The sequence below is a fragment of the Pteropus alecto genome, unplaced genomic scaffold, assembly GCF_000325575.1.
Source record: "Pteropus alecto unplaced genomic scaffold, ASM32557v1 scaffold24, whole genome shotgun sequence".
Classification (NCBI taxonomy): domain Eukaryota; kingdom Metazoa; phylum Chordata; class Mammalia; order Chiroptera; family Pteropodidae; genus Pteropus; species Pteropus alecto.
The window spans coordinates 23558765-23585705 of NW_006439192.1; the positions used below are offsets into that span (position 1 = coordinate 23558765).

Genomic DNA, 26941 nt, shown 5'->3' on the forward strand with positions numbered 1-26941 from the left:
TCCTTAACAACTAAGGGACATCTGTGTTTTCGAACGACACAAACTGTTAGCCTAAATGATTCATATCTTGGTCTCTCTGTTCTGAGTCTCATTTTCCTAGTGATAACAAATGTATGCCTTACTGAAAGGGACCCTCTTGAAAACATTAGTAACTTGATGTGTGTTTTCCGCAGCGGGAGGAAGCACTGAAACAACACAAAACCCTATCTCAAGAACTTGTTAACCTCCGGGGAGAGCTAGGTAAGAGCTTTTTCCTTGTTAAGTTTTATGGGGCAAGGGACAAATTAGACAATCTGGTTTGCATGTCTGTACTGTGGCCGGAGTTGCGTGCTGGCGGTTGTTAGCTGTCCCACCCTGGTATCTGTGCAAACACTTACTATCGACATTTCTTTTAAATCTTGGCAGCTTGACCTCAAGTTCACAGAATTCCTGGCACTGATCTTACTAAGCTTAGCAGAGCTACTGATGACCAAAACATTTCTCTTCCTGAAGAGAGGGAATGATTTTGGTAATTGTGTGGATTCCTGTTAAATAATTACATCATTTTTTTTTCTGAACCACTTTTCCTATTAAAGTGTTGAGAAAATTCCCTCGCTGATAACAATTACATTTCACTTTCTCGGGGTGGTTTGTGAGTGGTGAGTATAAAGTTGGAAGGAGCTACATATAGGGGTAGCCTGTCTGAAGAAGGCTCATCCTGTGCTAATCTCATATTCGAATGGGACTGACGGTGAATCAGTCCCAGCTTCACAGGAAGCCACGTGCCTCTAATGTCTGTAGCACTCGCTGCCCAGCTCTGCTGTTCCAGGCTGAACTCTGTTTTAGTTCTTGTCTCTCCTGGAAGAGTCCTCAGGGTTCATGCAACAGAGAAAATCCTGCCTTCTCCACCTCAACATCCGTGTTGGAGTGCACTGACCGCCTTGGGGTTCCCTCTCCGCTGTGGGCACCTCAGCAAAAATCAGCATTTTGCTTTAGCGTCAGCCAGGTCTGGATTTGTTCATTGAAAGGCCGAATTCCTTGCCCTTTGCAGTTTTCTGTGTATGCTAACAGTGTCCATATAAAATGCGTGTAAGTATGTGTGTGAATAATGCAGAGGTGATAACAGAGATAAAAATTGTCTCCATCTAGTTGTAGGAGAAAATGCTCATTTTTCTTCAGACGAGACCAGAATTTAAATATTGGCAATATAATGTGCTGGACTTAGTCTTTTTTCCTCCAGGGCAAAGATCAATCACTGAGTGCGGGGCCAAGACTTCTCTCTGCATTCCTCTTCTCCCTGCATTCTTCTTCTCTTTTCACCTCTCAGTGGGGGACAGTGCTAAACTCCTGGCAAACCCTCCAGATTCTTAATACCTCGACAGGGCATCCTTTTCTCCTGATCTTGTTTTAAGGCTATGGAAATAAAGGACTCTGTTTGGAAAAGTAATTTTAAGACAGACGGGAACTTCTGGACCCCAAAGACTTGAGAATGCTAAGGAAACAGTTCAAGAAAACCACAGCTGTGCAACAGCTCTCAGAGACTTTTAAGGCTTTCTGCCCTGTTACTAACTAGACTGCTGCCCTTTTGATTACCTAAATGACTAACTTAATTTGTTTTTGTCTGTGCCTTAAGTAATGTCATGGATATAGAGTTAGGAGATCAGGCAAGAGGCCTTTTTTGTGTGTTTCAGAGTTTATTATAACTCAGTGGAGGTGGAGATGAGCCTACCTAGTGGTTCATGTTTCAGCTTCTCCCCAAGACAAGGCAGAAATGCCAGTGGAACACTGTTCTCATTCACTCTGCTTGAATGGCGGGGAATCCTCTTTTTACCTTTTAGTGGATAGCACAGTTAAGTGATTTAAATTGGGATCAGGTACTCAGCACCTCCACTTGGTCACATAGCCTGACAGGAAATAGCCATAACAGTTTGTACCCACTCTCACCTTTCCGTCTGTGATAAGGAGAGTGTATTCTGGTGTGCTTTTACCGCTTCTCTCACAGTGTCAGGATGCAATGGTTGGCTTGTTTGTATCATTCGGTCACCCAAGGCTAGACTCTTAGAGAATGTGTCATTGCAGCTGTTGAATAAGGTCCAGTTGCTCAAGTAACAGCATAAAACATTTTGGGAAGGATTTTGGTTCTGTGAGAGCACAGAAGAGAAGCCTTTATGTAGTTCTTCTGATGAAACAGTTCAGGAAGAATGCCCTCGAAGCTGCCAGTTCGATTGTTTGCAGCATGAGCTGAGATGTTAAAAAAAAAAAAAAAAGTTTACATAGCAAAGTTTAAAACTCAGTTTTAAAATTTGAGGTAGGAGTGCACACTATTCAGATTTAAATCTTTGGTAGCTTAGTGACCTAGGGTAAGTCACATTACCTGTCAGTCTGTCCCAATTGCATTCCCTATAAAATGGCAGTCATAACTATCTACCTCAAGGGTAGTTGTGAATTTACATGAGTTAATCCGTTGTAAAGTGTCTAGCACCAATTGTAGACACTTTACAACGTATTAACTCATGTAAATTATTCAATCGTAGTACAATTGAATAGTAAGTAGTAAGATTGAATAGTAAGTAGTAAGATATATGCACTTCTATAGCTGCGTAGTTATTAACCAAATTGGCTGTTCTGTAAGAGCATAGACTATAGTGTAGAAAGGAATCGTAATTAGACGAAATATTAATAGAAATCCCTCAGGACAGGTGGTTTTTTCTCTTCACACTCAAATGAAAGTGAGTTGTGATAGATCCCTGCCTGATACAGTAGAATCCATAGTCTAGGGTTTTGTCCATCTGCTCCTAGTTCGAAGTTACCTAATTTCTTTGAGTACAGTTTCCTCCCTAGTAATACAAAGTCATATGTATTTTGCTGGGCTTTTGGGGAGCTTGAATTAAATGGTAACACGTGAAGCAACCAGCATAGTGCCTGGTCCATCACAGGCAACTCAAGAGAAGAGAGGTGCCACCATCACCATCATCTGAGTAGCCACCTTTTCCCTCTGAAACAGTGGGGGACCATTGGTGTCAGTCTCCCATTGGGTAATTTTTCTTTACCTTCTCTATTATAAATTGGGACAAAGTTCCCGAACTGCTAAGAACCGCAAAGAATGAAGGACAACTCATAAAGGCAGGAGCAGTAGACTCCCAAGTAGAGTCTGCACTACTGACCTTCAGAACCTAACTGCCTCCCGTTGTCCCCTCCATGGACTGACTTTCTCACTCGTTACCCTGATACGTGTTTCATACTGCCCAGTTAACCAGTTTACTTCCCGTGTAGCCTGCATGTTTCTACCATACGAGCCACACCCTCTTCCTGGAATGACTTTTCACTTGCTTGTGCAAAAACTCTTCAAAAACCCTCACTCAGTCCTCTTAGAACAAACCTTGAGTCTCCCTTTGCTCCGGTGAGTCTTCAATTCTTCACCTTATTATTTCTTGTATCTTGTGTTTTCCTGTTGTCTTCAGATAGTGAACTCCTTAATTGCAGAGATTCTTTCCTGCTTCCTATGAAAAAACTATATGTGATGCTTTCCATATTTATGAGTAATCGATACATATTTACGGCTTGAGGTTTTAAAGTTCTTTTTTATTTGAAGTTTTAAAGTTCTTTTTTCTTTAAGAACAGTATGTAAAAAGTAAAGTAAATTGTGATGTGAGAGGAAAATAGCTCATAGCTCCATTACTCTGACATAAATTTTATTTTTGTATATTCCCTTGTCTTTTATATGAATGTATACAAGTACGAACTCTGATTTTTTTAGTAAGGTATAATTTACATACAATGGGATGCATATTGTTCTATCAGTTTTGACACATACATATACTCATGTAGCCTACACCTTTATCAAGGTATAGAAGATTCTTATCATTCCCAGAACATTCCCTCATGGCCCTTTCTAGGAGCCTCCTCTTCTCCTAGAAGCAAACACTGCTCTGATTTTTATCACCACAGGTTAGTTTTGTCTCTTCTAGAATTTCATAGAAATGGAAATAAACAGTACATTTCTTTTGTGTCTAGCTTCTTTCACATAGCATAATGTTTTTAAGATCCATCCACGTTATTTTATGTATACTCTGGTCTTTTCAACTGATGTCAGGCGCTTTTCTGTATTGCCTCATAGTCTTCATTGTGGTCATGTTTAGTGACTGTCGGGAAGTCTATCGAGTGGATTTATCATAATTTCACTTACCCTTAAACAGTGTTGTAGTGTAGCGAGGGTTTCATTGTCAGCTCTTTTCCCATCCATCCCATGGCTTCAAGTACAACCTATAGGCGTGATGACTTACTGATTTATTTCTCTAGTTCTCTCCTTCCCAAGCTGCAAACGTGCTTTTCCTAGTGAAGAGCTGCTCCAGAAGAGCCAATCCAATGTAATCAGACCTTCCTGACTCTCCAGCCCCTTGCTTCCGGAACACTCTGCAGTGTCTAATCATTCAAACCTATTCCTCAAAGTCTCTTCACCATCTTCTGTGGTGGCATTATTATTCACTTACCCCAAAAGCCAACAACTGAGGTCAGACTCCTTTTCCCCCATCCTTCACATGATATCAGTCTGTGTTCTAAATATTGCTCATATCTGGCTCTGCACAGCATTCTGGCTGCTGCTGCTCTAACTTAAGCCCCAAGACTTCTCATCTAGAACATATTACAATGATCACCTAACAGGTCACCTTGTCTCCAAGCCTGCTTCTCTCCATATGCTATCAGGATTGTATTTTAAATAAATCTCACATGTGTCTTCTACTGGCCATTTTTAACAAACATAAATGACTCCATTTTGGCTTTGAGAAAAAGTCCAGACATACTAAAGCCACCATGTATGATTTGACTATAACCTTGCAGTCCAACTTTATGATGTTTGGACGCTCATTTCCCTTTCTTCACATTTTCTTTCCCCTCGCCAGGTCCCAGCCATGGGTTTATTCATACCTCCTTTGCACATCCTTGTCACATGTTATCCTCCCTGCCTGAAATGCTCTCTACTCTTTCTACCACCTTTCTATTTTTTGCCCCTCAAATGCCTTCTCATTACTCATATTTTCAGTCCTACCTAAAATATCTTGTCTTCAATTGAGTTTCACCCAAACCTTTCAAGTAAGTTAATTAATTGTGACTTCTACTATGCCCTTCAAAGTTCTTTGCTCTTTTATTTGTTGATAGACCTCTTCTCACAGTCCAGAACTGTGAGCTCTTAAGGGCAAGGCCAGTCTCACCTTCATCTTTGTAGCTCTATAGCTAGCATCTCGTGTCTGGCACTAAGTACCTCAGTGAATGAATAATTTTACTAATGAGGACAGTAGCTAGGGAAAGTTGCTTTTATCCTTATAATATGCTAATATTTGCTGGGGTTTGTGTATAAATGTTTTCCTACAAACTGTTGAAAAATAACTTGTCTGTTTCTAAATGAATAATAAAGTAAGGCGAGCAATAATTCTCTTGGAAACTTTTTACTTTATGTTTGACAATCCCAGTTAATTAGATCATTTTGAAAGTGTCAGCCCTTGAAGTAGATTACGGTTCAATTTAATAGCCTACATCCATGGCAAACGTTTGGCCTCTGAGATAGGGGATAAATAAATGTGTCATTCTGATTCTTTGTAGTCATACCGGTGTAATAGAGAGTCATCATTATCTTTTGGGGTTCCTGTTTTTGTTTTTTTTTTTTATAAATGTAATCATCGAAATTTAAGTGAAGAAACTTTTATATTTAAAAACTATTTTTTAGCCACCAGAATTCATAACTAACATCTTTTTATACATTTGTCCTGTTTCTATTTCATGATACAAACCAAATTTTATTCTTAATTCACTAAAAATTTTTGGAATTTTCATAATAATGACATAAAGGCTAGTTGGTTTTGCCCTCTCTATGTAAAAATTATACGATGTTTATGGTGTTAGCATTTGTTGAGCGCCTACTCTTTCCTAACATCAGTTAGTTGTTCAGCTATAAGTCTGCTGGTTTGCATTTTATGAAAAAAATTTGAGGCTTAAAATTTAAGTAACTTTCCTAAGGTTGATAAGTTAAGCACCTAGATAAGAACTCAGAATGTCGAGACCAGGGGTTCCTAACCCCCAGGCTGCAGACCAGTACCGGTCCGTAGCCTGTTAGGAACTGGGCCATCCAGCAGCAGGTGAGTGGCAAGTGAGCTAGCAAAGCTTCATCTGTATTTGCAGGCACGGTACCGGTCCGTAGCCTGTTAGGAACTGGGCCGTCCAGCAGCAGGCGAGCGGCAAGTGAGCTAGCGAAGTTTTATCTGTATTTGCAGCTGCTGCTCAGCGCCAGCATCACCACCTCCGCTCCACCTCAGATCATCAGGCATTAGATTCTCATACGAGCACCAGTCCCTGGTGCCAAAAAGATTGGGGACTGCTGGTCTAGACTACATAAAAGAGAAAGCATGGTGAAGCTGTTTGAAAGGTTAAAAAATCATTTGATATAAACAGTACTTTGCACTAGTAACTACCTTTGGAATCACTTTATTTGAGTTAAGAGTGCAAGAAGTCTGGTTAGATTAAAATATGTCTTGTTATTACCTATTAGGGAAGAGTGACTTGGCTCTATGAAAAACATTGTGCAAATTGTCTAATCAACACTTCACAGTGTCTATGAACTTGAGTCTACCTCACACCTTATGGAACGTGTTAATTCTTTCACTGTTCTAGTTTCGTCTACAGTTGTGGTTTAACAAGGCAATGTATTAAAGTAATTTTAAAACTGTTTATAATTAAGTCATTTTGGAGCTGCAGAATTCCAGAAGTGATTTTTGAAATGGACTTTAATGAATATCTATTAATAAAAACCTGTACATCAAAAAAGAATTATCTCGCTGAGTTTATTGAAGATGGAGTTGAAACCACCTCAAACTTAGATCATTCTTTTCCTGTCCATGTCTAACTGTTTTAAACATAGACTTGAGCTGGCTGTTTTCTTCCACCTGTACAGATGCATAGTATTACCAAGTTATCTTTTTTGAGAGCCCATTGGGTCTTCTTCCTTGTCCTAACTTGTCCTTGTTCATTTTTGATATGTTCAGTTTTCCCTAATTTAATGTCATTTGTCTAGAACAGTGGTTCTCAAACTTCATTGTGTGATAAAGTACACCTGACTGAAATGCAGATTCCCAGTTATGACCCAAGTGGCTTGGGATGGATTCCAGGAATCTACTTTTAATGATCATCCAGGCGATCCTGATGCAGGTGCTCCCTGGACCACACTTTGACACCGCACTAGCTAACTAGAATGTTGTTTCTTTTATGTAAAAATGTATATAAGAATCAAGCACAGTAGGAGAGTAAGTAATAGCAAGTAGCTTTAACTGAATTGAGTCCATTTTTGTACACAGGCTTCTAAATTTAATGCATATCAATAATGTTTACCTGCCATTTTGAACTTTGTACCCTAAACATGAATTATCAGGGAGAAGGAGAGCCAGAATAGTACCTGACTCAAAATCATCCTTTTATTAACATCAAATGTATTCTTTTGATTGAAATGTGATTTCCTTAAAGTCTTATTTTTCTCAGGCCTTAAGCTTAGAGCATTATGTCCATTATTCAGCAGGTTTTCATCTCCAATCCACTTTCATGCCTAAATGTTTTCATTGGTCCATGGAATGTTTGCTGTTGTGGGTACGAGAGCATCTGTTTTGTAACGTGGTGTCGGCCAGTGAGTAAGTTGAAAAACAGCAAAGCCTTTTATTGGCAGGGAGAACCTGAAGCTCTGTGGATGCCCAGCCAGCACCTGTGTACTAAGATCAGCTGACTAGGCCAGGTCATCATCCCACATGCAAGGAAGAGTTTGTAGGGACTAATCAGTATAGCGGGGGAAAGATCATTTTTTGCCTGCCTTATCTTGCAATCTTTCTAGCTTTTCAAGAGAATTAAGCCCTAATACCCTGAGGTATCCATTGTATATAGGAATTAACTTCTCTCTTATGCATCCCAAGTTGAGAAAAGAGCCACTCAGATCAGGTTCTGTGTTCTGTGCTGTAGAACCTGCATTGAAAAACACTGAGCGGATTGAGTTCCAGACCCAATTCTGCCATTTCAGTTTCCTCTCTAAGTAAATGAGATTTAAGATAATACCAATTTTATTAACTCAAAACATTATTATATCCTTTCTTCTGCTAACTTTGGGCTCAATTTGTTCTTTATCTGTTTCCTTGTTAAACCACAACTGTAGACCAATCTAGAACAGTGAAAGAATTAACGTATACATAAGGTGCGAGGTAGCCTCAAGTTCATAGACACTGCGAAGTATTGATTAGACAATTTGTACAGTGTTTTTCATAGAGCCAAGTCACTCTTCCCTAATTGGTAATAACAAGACATATTTTAATCTAACCAGACTTCTTGCACTCTTAACTCAAATAAAGTGATTCCAAAGGTAGTTACTAGTGCAAAGTACTGTTTATATCAAATGATTTTTTAACCTTTCAAACAGCTTCACCATGCTTTCTCTTTTATGTAGTCTAGACCAGCAGTCCCCAATCTTTTTGGCACCAGGGACTGGTGCTCGTATGAGAATGCCTGATGCCTGATGATCTGAGGTGGAGCTGAGGTGGTGATGATAGTGCTGGGGAGTGCCTGCAAATACAGATGAAGCTTTGCTAGCTCACCTGCCGCTCACCACCTGTGGTACCAGTTCATGGCCCAAGTGTTAGGGACCCTTGCCTTAAGGAGTAGAGTTAGGTTGTTTATTTGGGATCTTTCTTTTTTAATGTAGGGATTTATTGCTATGAACTTCCCTCTTGGAACTGCTTTTGCTGCATCTCATACATTATGGAATATTGCGTTTCCATTTTCATTTGGCTCAAGAAACTTTAAAAATTTTCCTTTATTTTTTGTTCTATTGTTCAGAAGACTGTTGTTTAATTTCTGTGTGTTCATGAATTTTTCAGTTTTCCTCTTGTATTGATTCCTAGTTTCATACTACCATTGCGGTCAAAAACGATACTTGGTAAGATTTCAATCTTGAATTTGCTAAGACTTGTTTTTTGGCCTAACACGTGGTCTATCCTGGATTATGTTCCATGTGTGCTTGCTTAAGAATGTATATTCTGCTGTTGCTGGACAGGATGTTCTGTTAATGTCTATTAGGTGTATTTGGTCTATAGTACTGTTCAAATCTGCTATTTCCTTATTGATTCTTTGGATCATCTATCCATTGTCAAGAGTGAGGTATTAAAGTCTCCAACGATTATTCTGTTATCATTAATTTACCTTTTATCTCTGTTATTAGATTACATTTAATAATGTGAGAGTCCTTTGTAAAGTATGAACTGAGTTTTAAAGGTTAAATGATATTATTTATGGGAGAACTGATTTGATAATACAGTTATTTTGTAAAAGTAAATTTGTAATAAGTTATGACTAGTGAAAGGCTTTGAAATCAGTTCATGTCAAATTAATATAATTCTCAAGAGCAATCAGAAAGCCATTTATAGCTCATTTTGAAATCTAGTAAAAGACATTTGTCTGCCACAGGTTTGCCAAATTTCTTGATTGTGTGAAAAAGTAGTACCTTTATGGAAGCAAAACTTGGTGCTTATGAATAAGTGATCATTCCAGACAGTCGGTGAAGACTCACTCTACAAAATATAATACTACCTATTGTACTTTATCTTCACCAAACTGTAAGGTTAGCGGAACAGGTAGTACTTATTCTTACCTTGCATATCAGGAAACTGATACTCAGAAAGCTGGAAATGCCTATCGTCGGATAAGCTAGGTTCCCAACCCTTTTGTTCTGTAGGCTATTGCCTCGCCACAGAGTAGCAGTTTACTTTTTTTAAAATGGTACCTTGGTTACTTTGTTTGGTTATATTACTGTCTCCAATTTTAAACAGATTAGATTTTGGCTTAAGAGAGTAACCCACATAGTCACTTGCCCTGGAAGCAAATCATGACTGGATTTCCCTTCATAGAATGATATTATGAAATAGTCATGTGACTGTGGTAGAGGGTGGTGTGTCCCCATTCATGGCTCTGGGGTGAGGGTACAGAGAAGTAAGATAAGATATATATTTGTCTCTCCCTTTTATGCACTGTTGGCAGCATATTATACACGCTGTTTTGCACTTTGCTTTTCCTCTTAACATTTCTTAAAGATCAATACATAAAAATATTCTGTCTTTTTTTTTAACAGCTGTATACTAGTAGATTGTAAATTAATAAGTTAGTGGAATTGCTGGGTCAAAAGGAATATGCAGAGAAAACAGACTGGCTCAAATTGAGGAACATTCTACAAAATACCCGATTCTTCAAAATTGTCAAGATTATGAAAAACAAGGAAAGATACACAGATTAGAGAAGAGTAAAGAGACATGATAGCTAAATGCAATGTGGTATCTTGGATTGGGTCCTGGGACAGAAAAAAGGACAAAGTTTAGAGTTTAGTTAATAATAATGTACTATGTCTTAGGTTTGACAAAGTGTCCCATAGTACTATATAGAGTTAATTTTAGGGGAAACCATATTAGAGGTATGTGGGAACTCTCTGTTATATCCTTGAATTTTCTGAAAAACCTAAAATTTAATTCTAAAATTAAAAGTTTATTATTTAAAAAGGGGTATTAATAGAAAACCTAGTAAAATCTGAATAAAATCTGTAATAGAGCAGGAGTCCCCAACCTGCCTGCCCTCGCCATTAGGAACCGGGCTGCACAGCAAGGAGGTGAGCAGCAGGTGAGTGAGCAAAGCTTCATCTGTATTTGCAGCTGCTCCCCAGCAATAGCATCACCACCTCAGCACCATCTCAGATTGCATTAGATTCTCATAAGAGCACCGGTCCCTGGTGCCAAAAAGGTTGGGGACTGCTGTTAGGGTTAATAATATTTTATCAATGTTAAAACTTAATTTTGACAAATGTCCCATGATTATGTAAGATGTTAACATTTGGGGAAGCTAGATGAAAAGTATACAGGGACTGTCTGTACTCTGTACCTTTTCTATAACTAAATTATTCCATAGTTAAGTTGGAAAAAAAAAAAAAAACAAAACTGTTTACCCTAAGAAGTGCGTGTTATTGAAGAAAGGAGCGAAAGCGCCAGAACTAAAAGCAGGTGTCTGACTTCCCAGGTGGCCAGAGAGCGATTGAGAGAGGGACCCAAAGCAGGCAAGTAAAGTCGATTGCAGTCATTTCTGATAGATTGTACAGAGAAGGAGAACTTGCTCGAGGAAGGGTTGGCACCCACAGCAGGCCTGCTGGAAGCATCTAGAGAGAATGTGTGTATGGGGAATGAAGTCCTCTTATTTTCCTGTTTGTCTTTTCTTTCTGTCACAATCTCTTACATGGCATCACCGAAATTCGCATGAGCTTCCATGTGACCTTACCTCCCCAGTTTTATTTTTCCTTTTCTTTTTTATATTTTATATCCAATTTAGATAAAATCACCTAAAAGTTGGGAGATTTCTATTGTGTATACTGTCAAGAACAATAGGAGTAGAGAGTGAAGGTTTGAGGTGGGTGTGTACTGTGGCTCCCTGTCGTGTGTATGTGGTATGTGTTCTTTATTAGATAAGCAGTGCTTCTCTTTAACTGTCACCTTCTGTCACGGCCCCCAAGCCTATCTTCGAGGACTCTTCAAATACATTTGAATTGCTGGACTTTTCAAGGCTAGCAATCATAGTAGCATTTATCAGGCACTGGGCCAGGTGCTTCACATGTATTATTTAATCCTGTAGGGAAGGCACTAAAATATTATCTCCATTTTAAAAATTAGGAAATGCAGGCTTAGAAAACTTAAGTAATTTGTCCAAATGACATAGCAGGTAAATGGTGTGGCTGAGATTAACCTAAGTGTTCTAGTTCTATTAAGACATTTGTGTTTTGGGGAATTAAAATGTTTGTGGTCGTTTCATGATAAAGCATGCTACTCAGATATAAAAATTAAGAAATCTCTATTATTTCAAAAGGATATTCACATTTTAGGACCATGATTATGTAAAGTTTTTCTCTGCAGACAGTACATTTATCAATCGCCAAAGAGAAATTAGTTTCTACGATGTGGAAATGATAAAAATCTGACCTCCCCCTCTTAGGAAAGCCGGCCAAGACTAATTAGGTAATGGCTTCATTTCCACCCCTCAGGGATAACTGCTAAAGAACCTGAGACGAACAGTTCTATTTCTCAAAGGCTATATTTGACTGTGACATTGGGCCTTTTCTAGATGTCGTCCAAAGAATTATTTAAAACGGAAATATATGAAGCGTTTTACCACTTCTTCTGAAATATCTTTTCCTTGCTCAGTTGTTCATGTTTTAAACAGTCAGGGAGTGTTTCTGTTCTGTCGTTGTCCTGAAGTTCTCAGGTCTGGTTCATCCCAGAGTGAAAACGTCAACTTCTGATCTGTAACATGGCCTTATGTTTTAGGGCTGATTTTGTAAATCAGTTGCTTGCTTGTTTTCTTTCTTTCTTATTTCTGAAAACTGTATTTCTCATTTGAAGGTGGATTGCTGGAGATAGCTTTTGCAGTTCTCCAATATGTGTACAAAAGTTATAATCCATCAATTTTTCTACAGGCAGTGGTATTCTGGCGCCTTAATCATAGACATGCTTTTTAAAATTATTAAAACACCGAGGACGAAAGGATTGCTTTGTACTGTGTGTATTTTGTATTCATGCAATAACTTCCTAAAAACAATATCACCTAACACTGAGAAAACTTGCTTATTAGTTAAAATTCTGAAAGATTTTATGTTTGGTTTTTGCTTTGTTGGGGTCTGATTGACTGAAAGCAAGCAGAACTCAGGAGAATAAGCAGGAAGAGACAGGACCGAGAACAGGAGTAACAGCGAACAGAGGTGGCATTAGAAATCTCTCCCGAACTGTAATAAGTACAAGGAAAAGTTCATGACTAAAACCTGGGGTGATGATCCCCCTCGCCCTCCACACAGCGTGTCCAGGAGCATTCTGAGGACCCTTGATCTATGTGTGTGTCTCTTAAAGTATTTCGTGAGTCTTTGTGCCAAATAAATGTTTCCTCGGGGGCCCAGCCCTGTTAATTCAGAGTAAAGCCCTTTGGGTGAGTGATTATTTCAGCCCAGCTGTTCTCCACTCAGCACACCAGGGAGGTAAACAGAGCAAAGGTCCGTGCACAGCTGCAGGCTGATGTCACCATCTGGAGCTCGGCCTGCGTGCTGGACTGTGTACTAACAGCGGTAAAGCCCTCGCCCCCCATCTGACCCGGCTTCCTTCCGCCTCCCTCCTGTCTGTCCTCCCTTCACCTCGCTCACAGTGGCAAGCTTCCCTTTAGAAGCGCTTTAGTTTTTGGTTCACTTAGACATGTCTTTCTCCGATGTGAGCATTTAGATGGGCTAGGATAGTGTCATCATTTACCTCCACCTTTTTTTTTTTTTTTTAACTTGGCTGATATCTGGAGTTCTAAGGGAATTAAGTGAAAAGGCTCTGAAACCAAGATTTCTCTGACTAGGAAGCTCTTTGATGCCTTTATTGACTGCTTGCCAAATATTTTTCTATTGCCTACTTTCATGTAGAGTTCTAATACAGAAGTCACACAAGGAAGCTTGTGGCCTCATATTTTATTTGTGTACTTTGTAAAGCCAGCAGAAGTTAAGCTTATGTTTACTCCTTTGACTAACATTTGCCTTCCTGAATCATTTTTTTCTCCTTTGGTAATTAGTGCAATAAGAGGAAAAGTGAATATGAAGAGTGTGTTCTGTAGCAATCAACATAGCCATTATCTTTTACTAATTTTTTAAAAGAAAATAACTTTCAGCGTTTAGTCCCAAAGGACTGAGTTGTCAGTGATATTCCATGTTATGGCCTCTATAATCTGGCCTCCATCTAGTACCTTATTGGGTCTTATCTTCAAATTTTCTGCCTTGTGAATGTTCTAGTTCCCAAGTCTCACTGTGTAGTCCTCCCACCATTTCTAATGGTGGAAAACAGTTTTTACCCTCAATGTAAAATTATATCTACATCATATATAAAATTATATCTACATCCATTAAGAAATCTGTTGACCTAATCAAAACCACAGTGAGATACCAGTTTATACCCATTAGGATGGCTATTATTAAAAAAGGAAAAAAATGAGTTGGCTGAGGATGTAGACACTGGAACCCTTGTGTACTGCTGGTGGAAATGTAAAATGGTACCGCTGTTATGAAAACAGTGTGACAGATGCTCAAGTAATAATAGAAATATATGATCCAGCAATTCCACTTCTGGGTATATGCCGAAAAGAACTGGAAACAGGGACTTGAATATATCTTTGTTACCCCATGTTCATAGCATTATTCACAATAGCCAGAAGGTGGAAGCAACCCCCGTGTCCACTGAGGGATGAATGGATCAGCAGAATGTGGTATATACCTACAAAAGAATATTATACAGCTTTAAAAAGGGCAGGGAATTCTGACACACACTAAGACATGGATGAACCTTAGAAACATTACAGTAAGTGAAGTAAGCCAGTCACAAAAGGACAAATATTGTATGATTCCTCTTAATGTGGTCCCTAGAGCAGTCGAATTCATAGAGACAGAAAGCAGGATGGTGGTTGTCAGGGGCTGAGGAGAAGGGTGAAAAGTGGAGTTATCATTTAATTAATTGGTTGGGAGTTTCAGTTTGGGAAACAAAAGTTCCGTAGATGGATAGTGGTGATGGTTGCACAACAATTTGAATGTACTTAGTGCCCCAGAACTGTACACTTAAAACAATTAAGATAGTAAATTGTATTATGTATATTAATTTTTTTTTTTTTAATTTGCTGACCAAACCTTTCGTATCACCCTAGCTGGATATAAACCAGCTCGAGTGCCATTCATTCAGCCCTTAGGTACTACTACCTGGTATTGCTGCTTCTCGCACGTGTAAGTCTTGCCTTCTCAGTTAGACAGTGAGCCTCCCAAAGAGAGGTTCCATCTTGTTTCTCCACAGTTGCTAGCACAAGAGGCAGCTGGGTGGGGTAGAAGGAACACAGGCTTTGGGTGTAGACAGAATCGGAATCCAAACTGCTTATTGCAATCCAGTCTTCTACCCCTTACTAGCTACGTGCCCAAGGGCAGATTATTTACCCTTTCTGCTGGTTTCCTTATGTATATTTACATTTAGAAATAAGGTCCTCACAGGACTTCCGTAAGGTTAGATGAGACAGATAACACGTGTAGTGAGCCCCATTCCGTGCCAGTCGTTGAGTAGTAGTTTTTGTTTCTAATGCTAGTTCCTTTCCCCTTCAATAAATGTTTGTGGGTTTATTTGAATTTTAAGGATTCTCTTTAGCAGAGCCTATTCTTGTCATTATTTCAATATGGCCCATTTTACCTCTGAAAGAATACTGATAAGGAATGAGTGACTGGTATTTCTACCACCATGTGGCATGTTCCCAAGAAAACAAGTCTACACCATTGCCAGAAATTCATACCAGGAACCAGTTATTCCACATTACTTAGGTAGAATAATCGTTGATCTAAACTATTCTTTCTTCGGCCCTAAAACAATCTTTTCCCTTTTGTAATGCCTGTGGGGGAGTGGGGGTGGGGGGGGGTGGGTGTGTGTGTGTTTGTGTTTGTGTGTGTGTGTGTGTTTGTGTGTGTGATGTTTTTACCTGTTTTCGCTGCCAGACACCATTTCCCCTTGTTTCTTTTTACTGTTCACTTCTATACTATTAGGTTTGAAAACCTGGTCACCAAAGAACAGAGACATACTGCGCTTATGCCTCCAGAGTCATTATAGCTGTGTGCGAATGTTATGAATTTAGGACATTTAATAAATTAAATGTTTGGGTTTTTTTTTTTTTTCCCCATCTCTTTTCAGTCACTGCTTCAACCACCTGTGAGAAATTAGAAAAAGCCAGGAATGAGTTGCAAATAGCTTATGAAGGATTTGTCCAGAAGCTAAACCAGCAGCACCAAACTGATCTAACAGAGCTAGAGAGTCGGCTTAAAGAATTCTACACTGGGGAGTGTGAAAAGCTTCAGAACATTTACATCGAAGAAGCAGAGAAGTATAAAACTCAATTGCAAGAGCAGGTCTGAGCATGTTCTTGGTTGTGGCTATTTGAATTCTATTGTTGTTTGATGATCAATTTCCTGTCATAAACTTCTCTTTGTTGAACATCCCTTGATGAACTTTGTTTTATTTAAATAGGTGAAAAGTTTTTTCTTTTTTAATTTTTTTTCTTATGATCAAAGCAATGTGCACGTATTGAACGAATGAAAAAAGAAAGATAAAATGAAAACTCTTTATCTTAGTACCTAGAAATAACCTCTTTTAGGGCATTTTGGTGCCATGCTGCCAAACGATTGGTTTCTATTTCTTCTTTAAAATGGCACTTATTTGATAACCCATATTTTTCACTTAATGGTATATCATAGGCCAGTATTTAATTTCATTGCTCCCTTTTCAAATCAGCTTTTCATTTAGCAGATATTTACAGAGTGCCTACTGTATGCCATGTGCTAGGAACTGAGGCTGTAGAGGCCAACATGACAGGCGTGCGGACTCCGTGGTCCTGTCACTGGGAAACGTATCCTCATTCCTTGTGATGGACTTGGCCATTTCCATCAGTGGGCCCTGGAGAGCTCTGTGTTTGTGTTCTGGAGCAGGACGGGGTGGAGACCTGGGAGTAGCAAATCCAAGTGGGGTTGTTCTTTATATGCATTAGGTAGACCTTCAACTGGGTACAAGTTTATGTATTAAGTCTCCTAATGTTGCTGCTTATTTATTGAACTTAGTACTTTTGATTTTACTGGTGAATCATTGTTCGTTTGTTTTTGTTTTTGTTTTTATAGTTTGACAACTTAAATGCTGCCCATGAAACTTCTAAGTTGGAAATTGAAGCTAGCCACTCAGAGAAAGTAGAATTGCTAAAGAAGGCCTATGAAACCTCCCTTTCAGGCAAGAGTGCTTTTTTTTTTTTCTATTTAAATAGAATAAGAACTAATGGAACCGTGTGATATATTTTAAAATGGAAATGACTCATAATTTTCTCCTCCAGAGAATACCCTTCTGTTTGGAGTGTTTTGGTTTCTTTTTGCATCGTTCGTTGTTAGCAGATGCCCTTTCCCTTAAGGATGCAAAGGATAGTTTGTTACAAATGACAGCATTTTGGGAAATAGGTGAATGTTTAAAGAATTTAAAGGCCTTTTAGGTAATAGTTGTACTTTACCACTTTAGGTCCTGGAAGTTGAAGTGTTTGTTAGTTTATATCTTGGCCATGGTATAAGATCCATGCTAAGCACTGCCGCTCACCAACACTGCTGTGAAATGTAGATGGCACTTATTGAATAAAGAATCTTTAAGATTATTTTATCATGATCGGAAGGATTAAAGTAGAAACTGAAGAATCAGAAGCCATTTCTTTCAGAACATAATTGGCCGTGTAGCTGAAGTCGTTGCACTAAATTCCTTGTATCCTACGCAGAAGTGTGTGGGCAGATGTGTGTTAAGAACTGACTGTGTGACTTTTGGCTAAGGGCTTTCTCATCAGAAAAATAGAGTTGTGAAGTCCAAGATGATAATATATAAAAGTGACTAGCTCAGGGTAGAAATTTAATAAACATTGTTTTTCTTCCTTCCTGCTAGAAATGGGTTTAACTTTAGATTTCTCTTTGGTTTATGAAATACAAATGGAAAAGAACACGGGAGCCAGACCAGCAGTCTGCAGGCCAGGGTTTGAGGTTCTCCCCTGAGAAGTCTGCTTTGTGTTCCCTATGGTCTCTTGGCCTTTCTGGGGCTCAGCGTTCCCAGTCATAAGATGGGAATATCTGCCTTATCTCATAGGGCTAATGTGAGGATAGGTTAATTTATATAAAAACATCATACAGATATAAAGTAACAGAGTCATGTTGCTTCATAATCAACTCTTACATCTGTGTGCTTTAACAACTACAGAATACAATGTTCTCATAAGATGTTAAAAAAAAAAAATATCACTTTTTTCCAGAAATCAAGAAAAGCCATGAATTAGAAAAGAAATCACTTGAGGATTTGCTTTATGAGAAGCAGGAATCCCTAGAGGTGGGTAAATCTCAATACCAAAAACACAAAACACATCATTCTTGAGGTTTGAGGTCCGTGTGGTTTTGGTATATTTCTGCGAACATTTGCTATGTTTCTGGTGTCTGCTTATTAACTTATGTTCCTCATTTTGTTGTGTTTTAGAAACAAATTAGTGATCTGAAGAATGAAAACGAGGCTTTAAATGAAAAGCTAAAATCAGAAGAACAAAAAAGAATATCAAGAGAGAAAGCAAGTTTAGTAAGTTCCGTGCACTCCTCCATCCCTGCTGGCCTTCCCTCTGCCCAGCTGCCTTCTAGTTTCAGCCAGTGTTCAGCAGCCAGAGAAACACGGGTTCAGAATCCTTTCTCTATCTCGCAGCGTGCTCCTGAAGCCGTATAGAACGGGCTCTTTGTTTAGTGGTCTCCTTTTTAAAATGCTAAAAACTGACATGCAGATGAAGCCCAATATATATTACTAGTGGTCTAAGCTACTACCTACAGGAAGACAAGAAAACTATCAGTTAGGGTCAGGGTTTTATTTGAGGACTTCGTTTTTCTTTCTTTTTTTTTTCTTTAAAACTACTGCATTGAGACGTAATTTATATACCTTTTTAAATGTACAATTCAGGAGTTTTAGTATATTTATAAAGTTGTGCATTGGTCACCAGTATCTAATTCCAGAGCATTTTTATCACCGAAGTAAACCCTGTACTCATTAGCAGTCACTCCCCATTTCCTCCCAAAGCTCCAGTTCTAAGAAGCCACCAGACTTTCTGCCTCTATGGATTTGCCTCTTCTAAACATTTCATATAAATGGAATCATGCTCTATGTGTCCTCTGCTTCTGGCTTCTTTCACTTAGCTCATGTTTTTAAGAAACACATGTTGTAGCGTGTATAGATGCTTCATCCCTTTTTATGGCTGAACAATATTTCATTGTATGGATAATCCTCACTTTTGAAAAGTACAAATTTCTCTTGTAAGTTCAAATTTCTCTTATAACTTGTACCCTTACTCCCCTTATCCCCACCCTTTTTTGAGGAAAAAAATGTCTTAACTGCTTCCGTTTTTAGTACCACCATTTCATACTGGTGCCTTGAGAGTACGGAAGCAAAGCTTTTTTGCCACTTAAAATCGGTTCGTGAGTTGTTGCCAGTTCACAAAGCACATGTGTGGGTCTCTCAGTGAGCGAGCCCTTTTGCTGCTGATAATGTGATTGGGAGACCCTCTAGATATTTGAAAACAATCAGTTGAGGTCATATTCAATGAAACTTCCAAGCTATTTATTCTGGAAGATTCTTAGAAAAAGTAGGAATTTCAGAGAATAATCTAGACTTCAGCTGTAGAAGGTAAGCCTTACTAGCGGTTTGAGTTACAGATTTTAAAGAGCTTCCAGGGAGTGCTGTGACTTTTGAAAAACTGAGAAGGGAACAGACTGAGGGAGCAGGAATAGCTAATGCTCCCGTCTGTCCAGGCACGTGAAGTTGTGGGAAAAGCACATGTGAGAGTAAAGGACAAAGAGACAGGCTGGCAGAGAAGTAGGAACAAGAACAGTGGGAACAAGGCTGTAAATGTTCTCATTTTAAAAATTGACAGTAAGTTATGCTGTTTCTTTTGAACAGAAATGAGATAGGATTTGCTATTGTTAGGGTAAAAAAAAATCATATGTAAAAGGATAACAGCATATGAAACTTATGAAATGTTTGGAGGAACCCTGAAGTTAAAGTCCTTTGCCCCAGCACTTTCCAGCTCCAGTATGTTCCCTGAGTGCATCACGTGAGCTGTGGGATTTGTAGTCTCTTTCTGTAAAGAGAGGGGTTTGAGTAAGTAGTCCCCAAGGACCCACACCCTGACTCTCCCTAAGGGTTGGTTCAGAGCATTCACTGCTGCCCAGGAGGATAGTTTTGGTGATCTACCATGATTCTTTTCTAAGAAATTCCCTCATTAAACATCTGATCCATAGATCTGTGCTGTTCATTTGTATTGTACATTTCAGATGATTCGCTTGAGTGTCCATAAATAAAGCAAAGATTGGGGGATCTACCCTGGTGTTGTGTTCTAAGAGAATGCTTCCCCTTATGTAGGGTTTATTTTGGATAGACTTTGAATAATGCACGTGCTGCCTGCCATGTAGGTGTTGGGGTGTTACAACGTGCCTGCCATGTAGGTGTTGGGGTGTTACAAAATAAAATAAGGTGTTCTGGCTGCCCTAGAAGGATGGCTAGGCCTGCACAGTCTCATCATAATAAAAATCCAGAAGACACAGGACATTATTGTTTCTGTTGCTTTCCAGGGAACCTTATATATGTACTGCCTTTTCATTCCTGATCAGTTACTGATATTGGTCAGAGAGAACTGTTGTTCCCTTTTCTCCTTGCAAACACCAGTAAAAGACTTGGAATTGCCTAATCTCTAGCCAGAGTTCTATTTTGTATTGTAAGCAATGTTTTCTCTCCAACTTGCAATAAAATATTTGGTGCTACCAATATTTTTTCCATATTAACTTAATAAATGAGTGAAGCATTTGTTTTCAAATATGAAGTATTTTATTTCATTCTCATAACGAATGACTTTGAGACTAAAGCCATCCTAACTCTTTCCACCTTTCTTTGAAACTGCTGTAAGAAGGTAGAAGTCTCTTGCTACTTGTCTAATTTCTAAATCGAATCAAAGATTATTTATATTAAGAATCTGAACTACGCTATGGTGTTTAATGAGCAGTCAGAGCTATATATCCTGCTGTGTTTTCCAGAAAAACCCTCAGATCATGTATCTAGAGCAAGAGTTAGAGAGCCTGAAGGCCGTGTTGGAGATCAAGAATGAGAAGCTGCACGAACAGGATGTCAAGTTAATGAAGATGGAGAAGCTGGTACGTTTCTTTCAGAGACTCACCAAAGAAAACAGTGTCTGTGAAATAGGAACTGGGCTCTGAACTAGAACCGGGGAGCTGTTTTAACTGCTACCGAAAGCTATTTGGAAACACACAAAAGATAAAAGAGGTCGCCTTTTCTTTTCTATGTCTGCTCAAAGCTGACTCATTGCTGCTTTCTAGAACTTTTTTTTTTTTTCCCCTCCCAAGGAACATGTAAAGCAGCATTTGCTCCTTGGAAAAACCACTCCAAAGAAAGCAGGCTCCCATTTCAGTGGTCTGCGAATCTTCACCTGCATAAGAAGAATTTTAAGATAATGTAAAATTTGTACTTTAACGTATCACCAACTCTGGGCAGGTTTCGTGTGCCCCAAGCAGTTGGATTTGTAAATTAATTACATTGGAGCAATTTAATCTTGCTATCTAAGTTCATTTTGCTTCTTGTGAATTAGAATGTTTTAAAGAATTGTGTTTTAATAAAATTAATCCAGTTGGACAAATAGCAAGCATTATGAAAAATATGAATGGTTTAGTTTGCAGCCTCTAAGACAAAAAACTGATGTTAGCCTGCAACCAGTCTATCCAGAATTATGTGTTTGAGCAGTGTGCCCAATCACGACAGGAGTCTCATCAAGTGGGCAGGGTTTTGCAAGGTGACCTAAGTGATCCCAGGTACCGCTGTACTTTGCTGTACTCTGCCTACTGCCTTCACTGCTTGTCCCTTCTCCCCACCAATTATGAGTGACTGATTATTGAGTAAGCACCTCATTCAAACCCAAACCACTCCTGAACAATAGGGAACATGGAGATCGAGGGTCACTCTTGGTTTGCTTTGGTTTGTTTGGGTTTTGGTGTTTGATTTTCTTCTAGATACCATGACCTATCTATTGCGGAAGGTAAGGGCTTAGCTGCCATGTGAATATGTGGGCACTTGACATTCCCAGGAAATTTTGATTTTTTTAAAGGAAGGAAAGAAACTCATGGTTTGTTAATGGGTCCAACATACTCTATATACCAGTTTCTGCCTGAGGTCATTCTGTTCTATCAAGTCTGATAACTGCTAATCCAGTAGTCACTGATGACCCAGATAATCCTGGTTGCCCCATATACCATTCATCAACTTTTCAGAATATGAGCAATAAGAACAGACTCTGCTGTAAAATTACCAACATATTTTTTGTTGATCCATAAATATTTGTCTCTTGCCATGCCCAACACATATCATGATGTTAGGATTGTATTATGTATATGCAAAAGAATGGGTCGTTGACAGGTAAACCCACTGCTACCTATTTACCCATAAGCTCCAAGTCTTTGTAGAAAACAAGACACTTAGAAAGCAAGGAGCCTCTCTGTTTTCATACCAGAGTTTCCATACTAACTCTGCCACTGATTTGCTCTGTGATATCACCTAGCTAGTTTCTTCTTCTTTACAGTAAGGAATTGGACAAGATAATATTTTAAGGCCAGTCACTTCCCAGTCTCCAAATCCAGATTTTCCTACTTATGTCTTATCTTGAATTCCTTTATAATTACTGGAAATTCCAAGGCCCCCTTTTTCTTAGATTCTAGTCTCATTTTTTGGAAAGTGATTTTACCTGATTCGTTTGTCCTGAACATTTTCTGGATAATAGGATATATTAAAAACACTACGTCTCCAAACTAAGAGCCTTAACACAAGTAGATTAGTTATGCGCTGCAGTGACAGGGACTTAGAATTAATTCCGATAGAGCTGTGATGTCGCTTCCTAAGCAAGTGCTAAAATCTTACCTTTAGAAAGTGAGCTGGGATGTAATCAGCTCTTCATCATGTTAGTGATTAAATGTCTTCTGGGATTTTATCCTTTAATTTCTCAACTGATTAACTTGTTTTTTCTTGAAAGTTTGGCCGGGGCAGGCCAGCAGATCAAATGCTATCTTCGGTTGAACCGAGGAGGAAGGCTTTCTGTGTCACTTCTCTCATTTGATGCTTTATAGAGCTTTGTGAATTTGCTGCTTTATGTGGCCACTCAGAGGTAAATGCTAAAGAACAACTAGGAAACCATGTTTGAGGCCATATTAAACATTCCCCAGTACTGTCGGCCTTAGGAGTTTTCATCAAATGTGGCAAATTTTTTTTTTTTTTCCCCTAAAATTGACCGTAAGAAGCTGTAGTGCCCTTGATAAATACAGGCTGTCTAGCTGCTGTTTGTTTTACCACCTTGAAACTGAAAGAGGCACAGCCCCAGGGTTGCCCAGGGCAGGACACCAGTTCTCAGGGGGAATTCTCAATGGGTGTGACCTGAAACAAATCAGTTGCCCCCTCGTGTGTCAGTTTTCAAGTGGTTCTTGAAAACTAACATATGTTTAAAAAATGCATCTAGATGGTCTGTTTCGCTGCTTTAGATTCTGTTCTGTAATGTATCAGTATGTAGATATTTCAATATACAGTTAAACTTAATTAAATCTTTCCAAAGTGTACTCATTTCAGTCATGTGCCTTAGGAAAGAAGGGGCTTTATTTACCAATTTTTAATGCCTAATTGTTGGCCTTCTTGCTTACACCAAGGTGGACAACAACACAGCGCTGGTTGACAGACTGAAGCGATTCCAGCAGGAGAATGAGGAGTTAAAAGCTCGAATGGACAAGCACGTGGCGATTTCAAGGTAAAAATAAAGGTCCTAGTTGTCCCATCTTCTCCTCTCCTCGGACATCGAGTGTTGCTTTACCACACTCCACCCGTGCACCTCCTGGAAATGTGATTGAAGAGGGTGGTTAAAGAGGCACTGATTTCCGTCTGGAAAATTTGATGGTAGTGCTTCGTGCTTTTACCACAGGGGCCTGGACTAAATAGTGAGACCTAAGCAGGCCAGCCTTCCTCCCCCAGGGCCCCTGGCTTATTGATGCTGAGAATGCTTTCAGAGAAGGAGCATCAGGAGACCAAAGAGGAAATGGCCCCAAACATAAGACAGTCATAAGACATGCAGAATACCTGTGGGAGCGTCACTCAGCCAGTGAAATTGCCCCCAAAGTGTAGCTTTTTCTTTAGCTCCAGTTCACACTTCCAGGGGTTCTCAGTCAGCCAAATACCCTTGGCCAGTAGTTCTGTGCAGGGCTCCCTTTTATTCCAAAGGGGTCATTTTTCTGGACTATCAAATTTTAAATGGTAAGAAAATTTTTTCCAAGTGAATGTTTTTAAACTCAGATCCACGTGGTTTCTGGCTCTTTTGTCCTTCAGGCAACTTTCCACCGAGCAAGCTGTTCTGCAGGAGTCGTTGGAGAAGGAGTCGAAAGTCAACAAGCGCCTCTCCATGGAAAATGAGGAGCTGCTGTGGAAGCTACACAACGGGGACTTGTGCAGCCCCAAGAGGTCCCCCACGTCTTCTGCTATCCCCTTCCAGTCACCAAGGAATTCTGGCTCCTTCCCCAGCCCCAACGTTTCTCCCAGATGACGCTTTCTGAAAGCGGGGAGACTGTCTGAAAGCATTTTTCCAGGTCTGTAGGACTGACCCTAACCGTGGTCCTGGGAGCAAGAGCTGTGTAGCTGATGCGTAGTTATCGCACTAGAACTGGAAAGTCGCCACCCCCAGCATTGGCTCCTTATGAGACTGGAACTCTGGAGGAAGACCTGACTGGGTCCAAGAGACTCCTCCCCCGATGATCTGCACGGACGCTGTTGCACAAAGCACTTAACGAATAAGAAGGTGAAGGTCTTGTTCATTGCCTTTTTCACGTAAGCATAGGGGAAAAACTCTCAGGGTTCTCTTAAGATTTATAACCTTTATAATGTTCTTCACCATAGACACCTTCTTGTGATTTTTGAGGATGTGTGAATGAAATGGATGTAGCGGGGTGTCGTGTGTCTGATGCTGCCTAATTTGCTGTGTGTTAAAAGTCAAAAGCTGAATATACCTGGATATGTACTAATCAGATAAGTCAGTGTATGCATTTCTGCAAAAAGCCATAGAAGAAAGAGCAATAGTTGCTTGAGTTATGATTCTCTACAACCCACTTTGCTCAGCCCTTTGACATAGAGAGGGGTGGGAGAGAGGGAACAACAGGAAAAGCTTTGACTTGTCCATGTCTGTGCATTGTTTCCTTTTAGAGTATCTTGTTGGGTCTTTCACTGTTCAGCCATGTCAGTAAAAAATTGATTTTTTCCTGTAGATTTTTAACTTTCCACGTGAACTTAACATTTTACTACAATCCATTTTCTCAGGCTATGAGCAAATGTAGAACCCTAATTTTTCTAAAAAATCTATATAAAGAAAAAGGGCAGCACCAATGGATTGCTTCTTTCTAACTTTTACATTGATGTAAGCTATCCTCATGGATTTAAACTGTCTTCTCTCATCCTCGCTTCCTCCGTCTCCAAGCCAGAGCCACAAAAGCAAACCTTCTACCTCCTACCTATTTTTCTCTGGGACAAGGATAATGGAATATGCTTTTCCAGAGCCAGTTCATCTTCAAGGTGCTGAAACCACTTTCCAAAAAAAAAAAAACCATGGCCTGGATTTGATAGTACAAGTTTTCGGAAACTTTGGAGGAAATAAAGAATACAAGTCATTGGCTAGTAGAACTAAGGAAGGTAGGCTTCAGTGCTTATCGATGAATAGCACCGAATTCAACATGAGTACCTTGATTAAACCAATGATGCAGTATTTAATAGATGAAAACAGACTAGGGAGATAATGCTAAGTTTCCATGTACCCTTTGAGGAATCCTTCTGTCCTTGGGAAGGTAGAATGGCCAGCTGATGAGTCAGAAATGTGGCTTACACAACTCTCCTCCAGGCTGCATTTCAGTTTCTTTTCAAAACTACACTTATCTCCTCCCCCAGTTCTAATACTTTGGGGGAGGTGGAAGAACTGGCTCTCTCTCTCTCCCCCTGCATATTTTAACATTGCGATGTCAGTATTTACTAATCTGTGTTGCTGATGTTCAATGGCTGTAGTAAGAACAGATTCGGGATACTAGAGGTAGATATTAGAGTCCTCATTTACATGTACACTACATAGCAAATTAGTAGTCATGATGCATGGTTTTTTTAGTAGCGATTATGTCTGAAGTCTAAACTTCGATAGTTTATTATGTATGCAGCCTTCCACGTTTGCTTCTAATAAATAGGAACGTAGGTTCACTGCCACCTCCTGGAATATCTCTGCTTACCCTTTCAAGTTGTTTTCAATGTCATCAGCCAAAGTTGGGTTTGCCATCCATCCCCTGGCATGGTAAATCTTGTGCTGTTCCTTGCTCTCCTCCGTACCATTTAGGTGTCTGGGGAAATCAATCTTACACAGTTTTAGTATGAAATGTCTTCAGAGAAGAGAATGCAAGACAACTGGAGAGAAGATAGGAAACAAAACAGAGAACTTCGAGTTTTCAAACCAAATGTTTCATGTAGGATGCGAAAATGTTGGCACGTCATAAAAATATGGATGTGTAAACTGTAGTTGTGCTCAGTTTGTAGTGATGAAAAGTGTATTTTTACTTTGATCAAATAAATAATGCTGGAATATTCAATATAAGCAGCAGCCTGCGACATACTTTACTCTTCAAAGTGTTATTCAGTTTATAGCTTATAGCCCTTCTCATAGCACAGGAGTTGACATCATGTCTGCTCCTAAGCTCTTTCTCAGGAATTTCCAATGCAACCACAAAACTGGTCATGAGATGAAATTTGGCTCACAGAACTAGACTTAGAGCTAAGCTTTTCTTATAATTCAAAGCTATGTGTTTGGGAGAAATAACTCTTGACTGGTTTTAACAATTTCTGCTCTGTAAGGCAAAATTGGAACAACTATGGTCTAAATATTTTGAAGATGCTAAAAAAAAAAAAAAGCCTAAATGAAGTTGAATCTTCCTTCTGTGCATCTATTTTATATTGAAAGTTAAACTTAAAAACACATAGTGTGGTTCTTATTGAAAGGACTAATCTAGCACTAGTACTTCTGAGTAGTTTTTTTAAAAACAATTTCCTATTTTTTTGATATCGTCATATCATATAGTTATATGTTACTACATTTTTTTATTCTTGTTAAATTTAATGGAATATTAGGTATTAACCCAAACATTACTGCCAACAAGTCTTTCTGAATATACTTTGTCAACCTAAAACACAAACACTTAGCCCTTTTTTTTTTTTTT

General features: G+C 39.2%; 1 protein-coding gene across 10 annotated transcripts in view; it reads left to right on the top strand.

Annotated features, from left to right (window-relative positions):
* MTUS1 (microtubule associated scaffold protein 1) overlaps window positions 1-26322 on the top strand; it is a 164262-nt gene extending 137940 nt beyond the window's left edge. For 8 of the 10 annotated variants that reach the window (XM_015592899.2, XM_025049909.1, XM_025049910.1 and 5 more), the window contains 8 exons: window positions 174-240; window positions 15762-15976; window positions 16739-16844; window positions 17893-17966; window positions 18111-18206; window positions 20699-20815; window positions 23363-23460; window positions 24033-24332. In XM_015592899.2, coding sequence (XP_015448385.1) covers window positions 174-240; window positions 15762-15976; window positions 16739-16844; window positions 17893-17966; window positions 18111-18206; window positions 20699-20815; window positions 23363-23460; window positions 24033-24246 — 987 coding nt within the window. In that variant the 3' untranslated portion in view covers window positions 24247-24332. Of the gene's footprint in view, window positions 1-173; window positions 241-15761; window positions 15977-16738; window positions 16845-17892; window positions 17967-18110; window positions 18207-20698; window positions 20816-23362; window positions 23461-24032 lie in introns of all 10 variants that reach the window. The other 2 variants (XM_006916417.3, XM_025049912.1) reach the window with 1 other exon arrangement.
* Window positions 26323-26941: the final 619 nt, after the last annotated feature.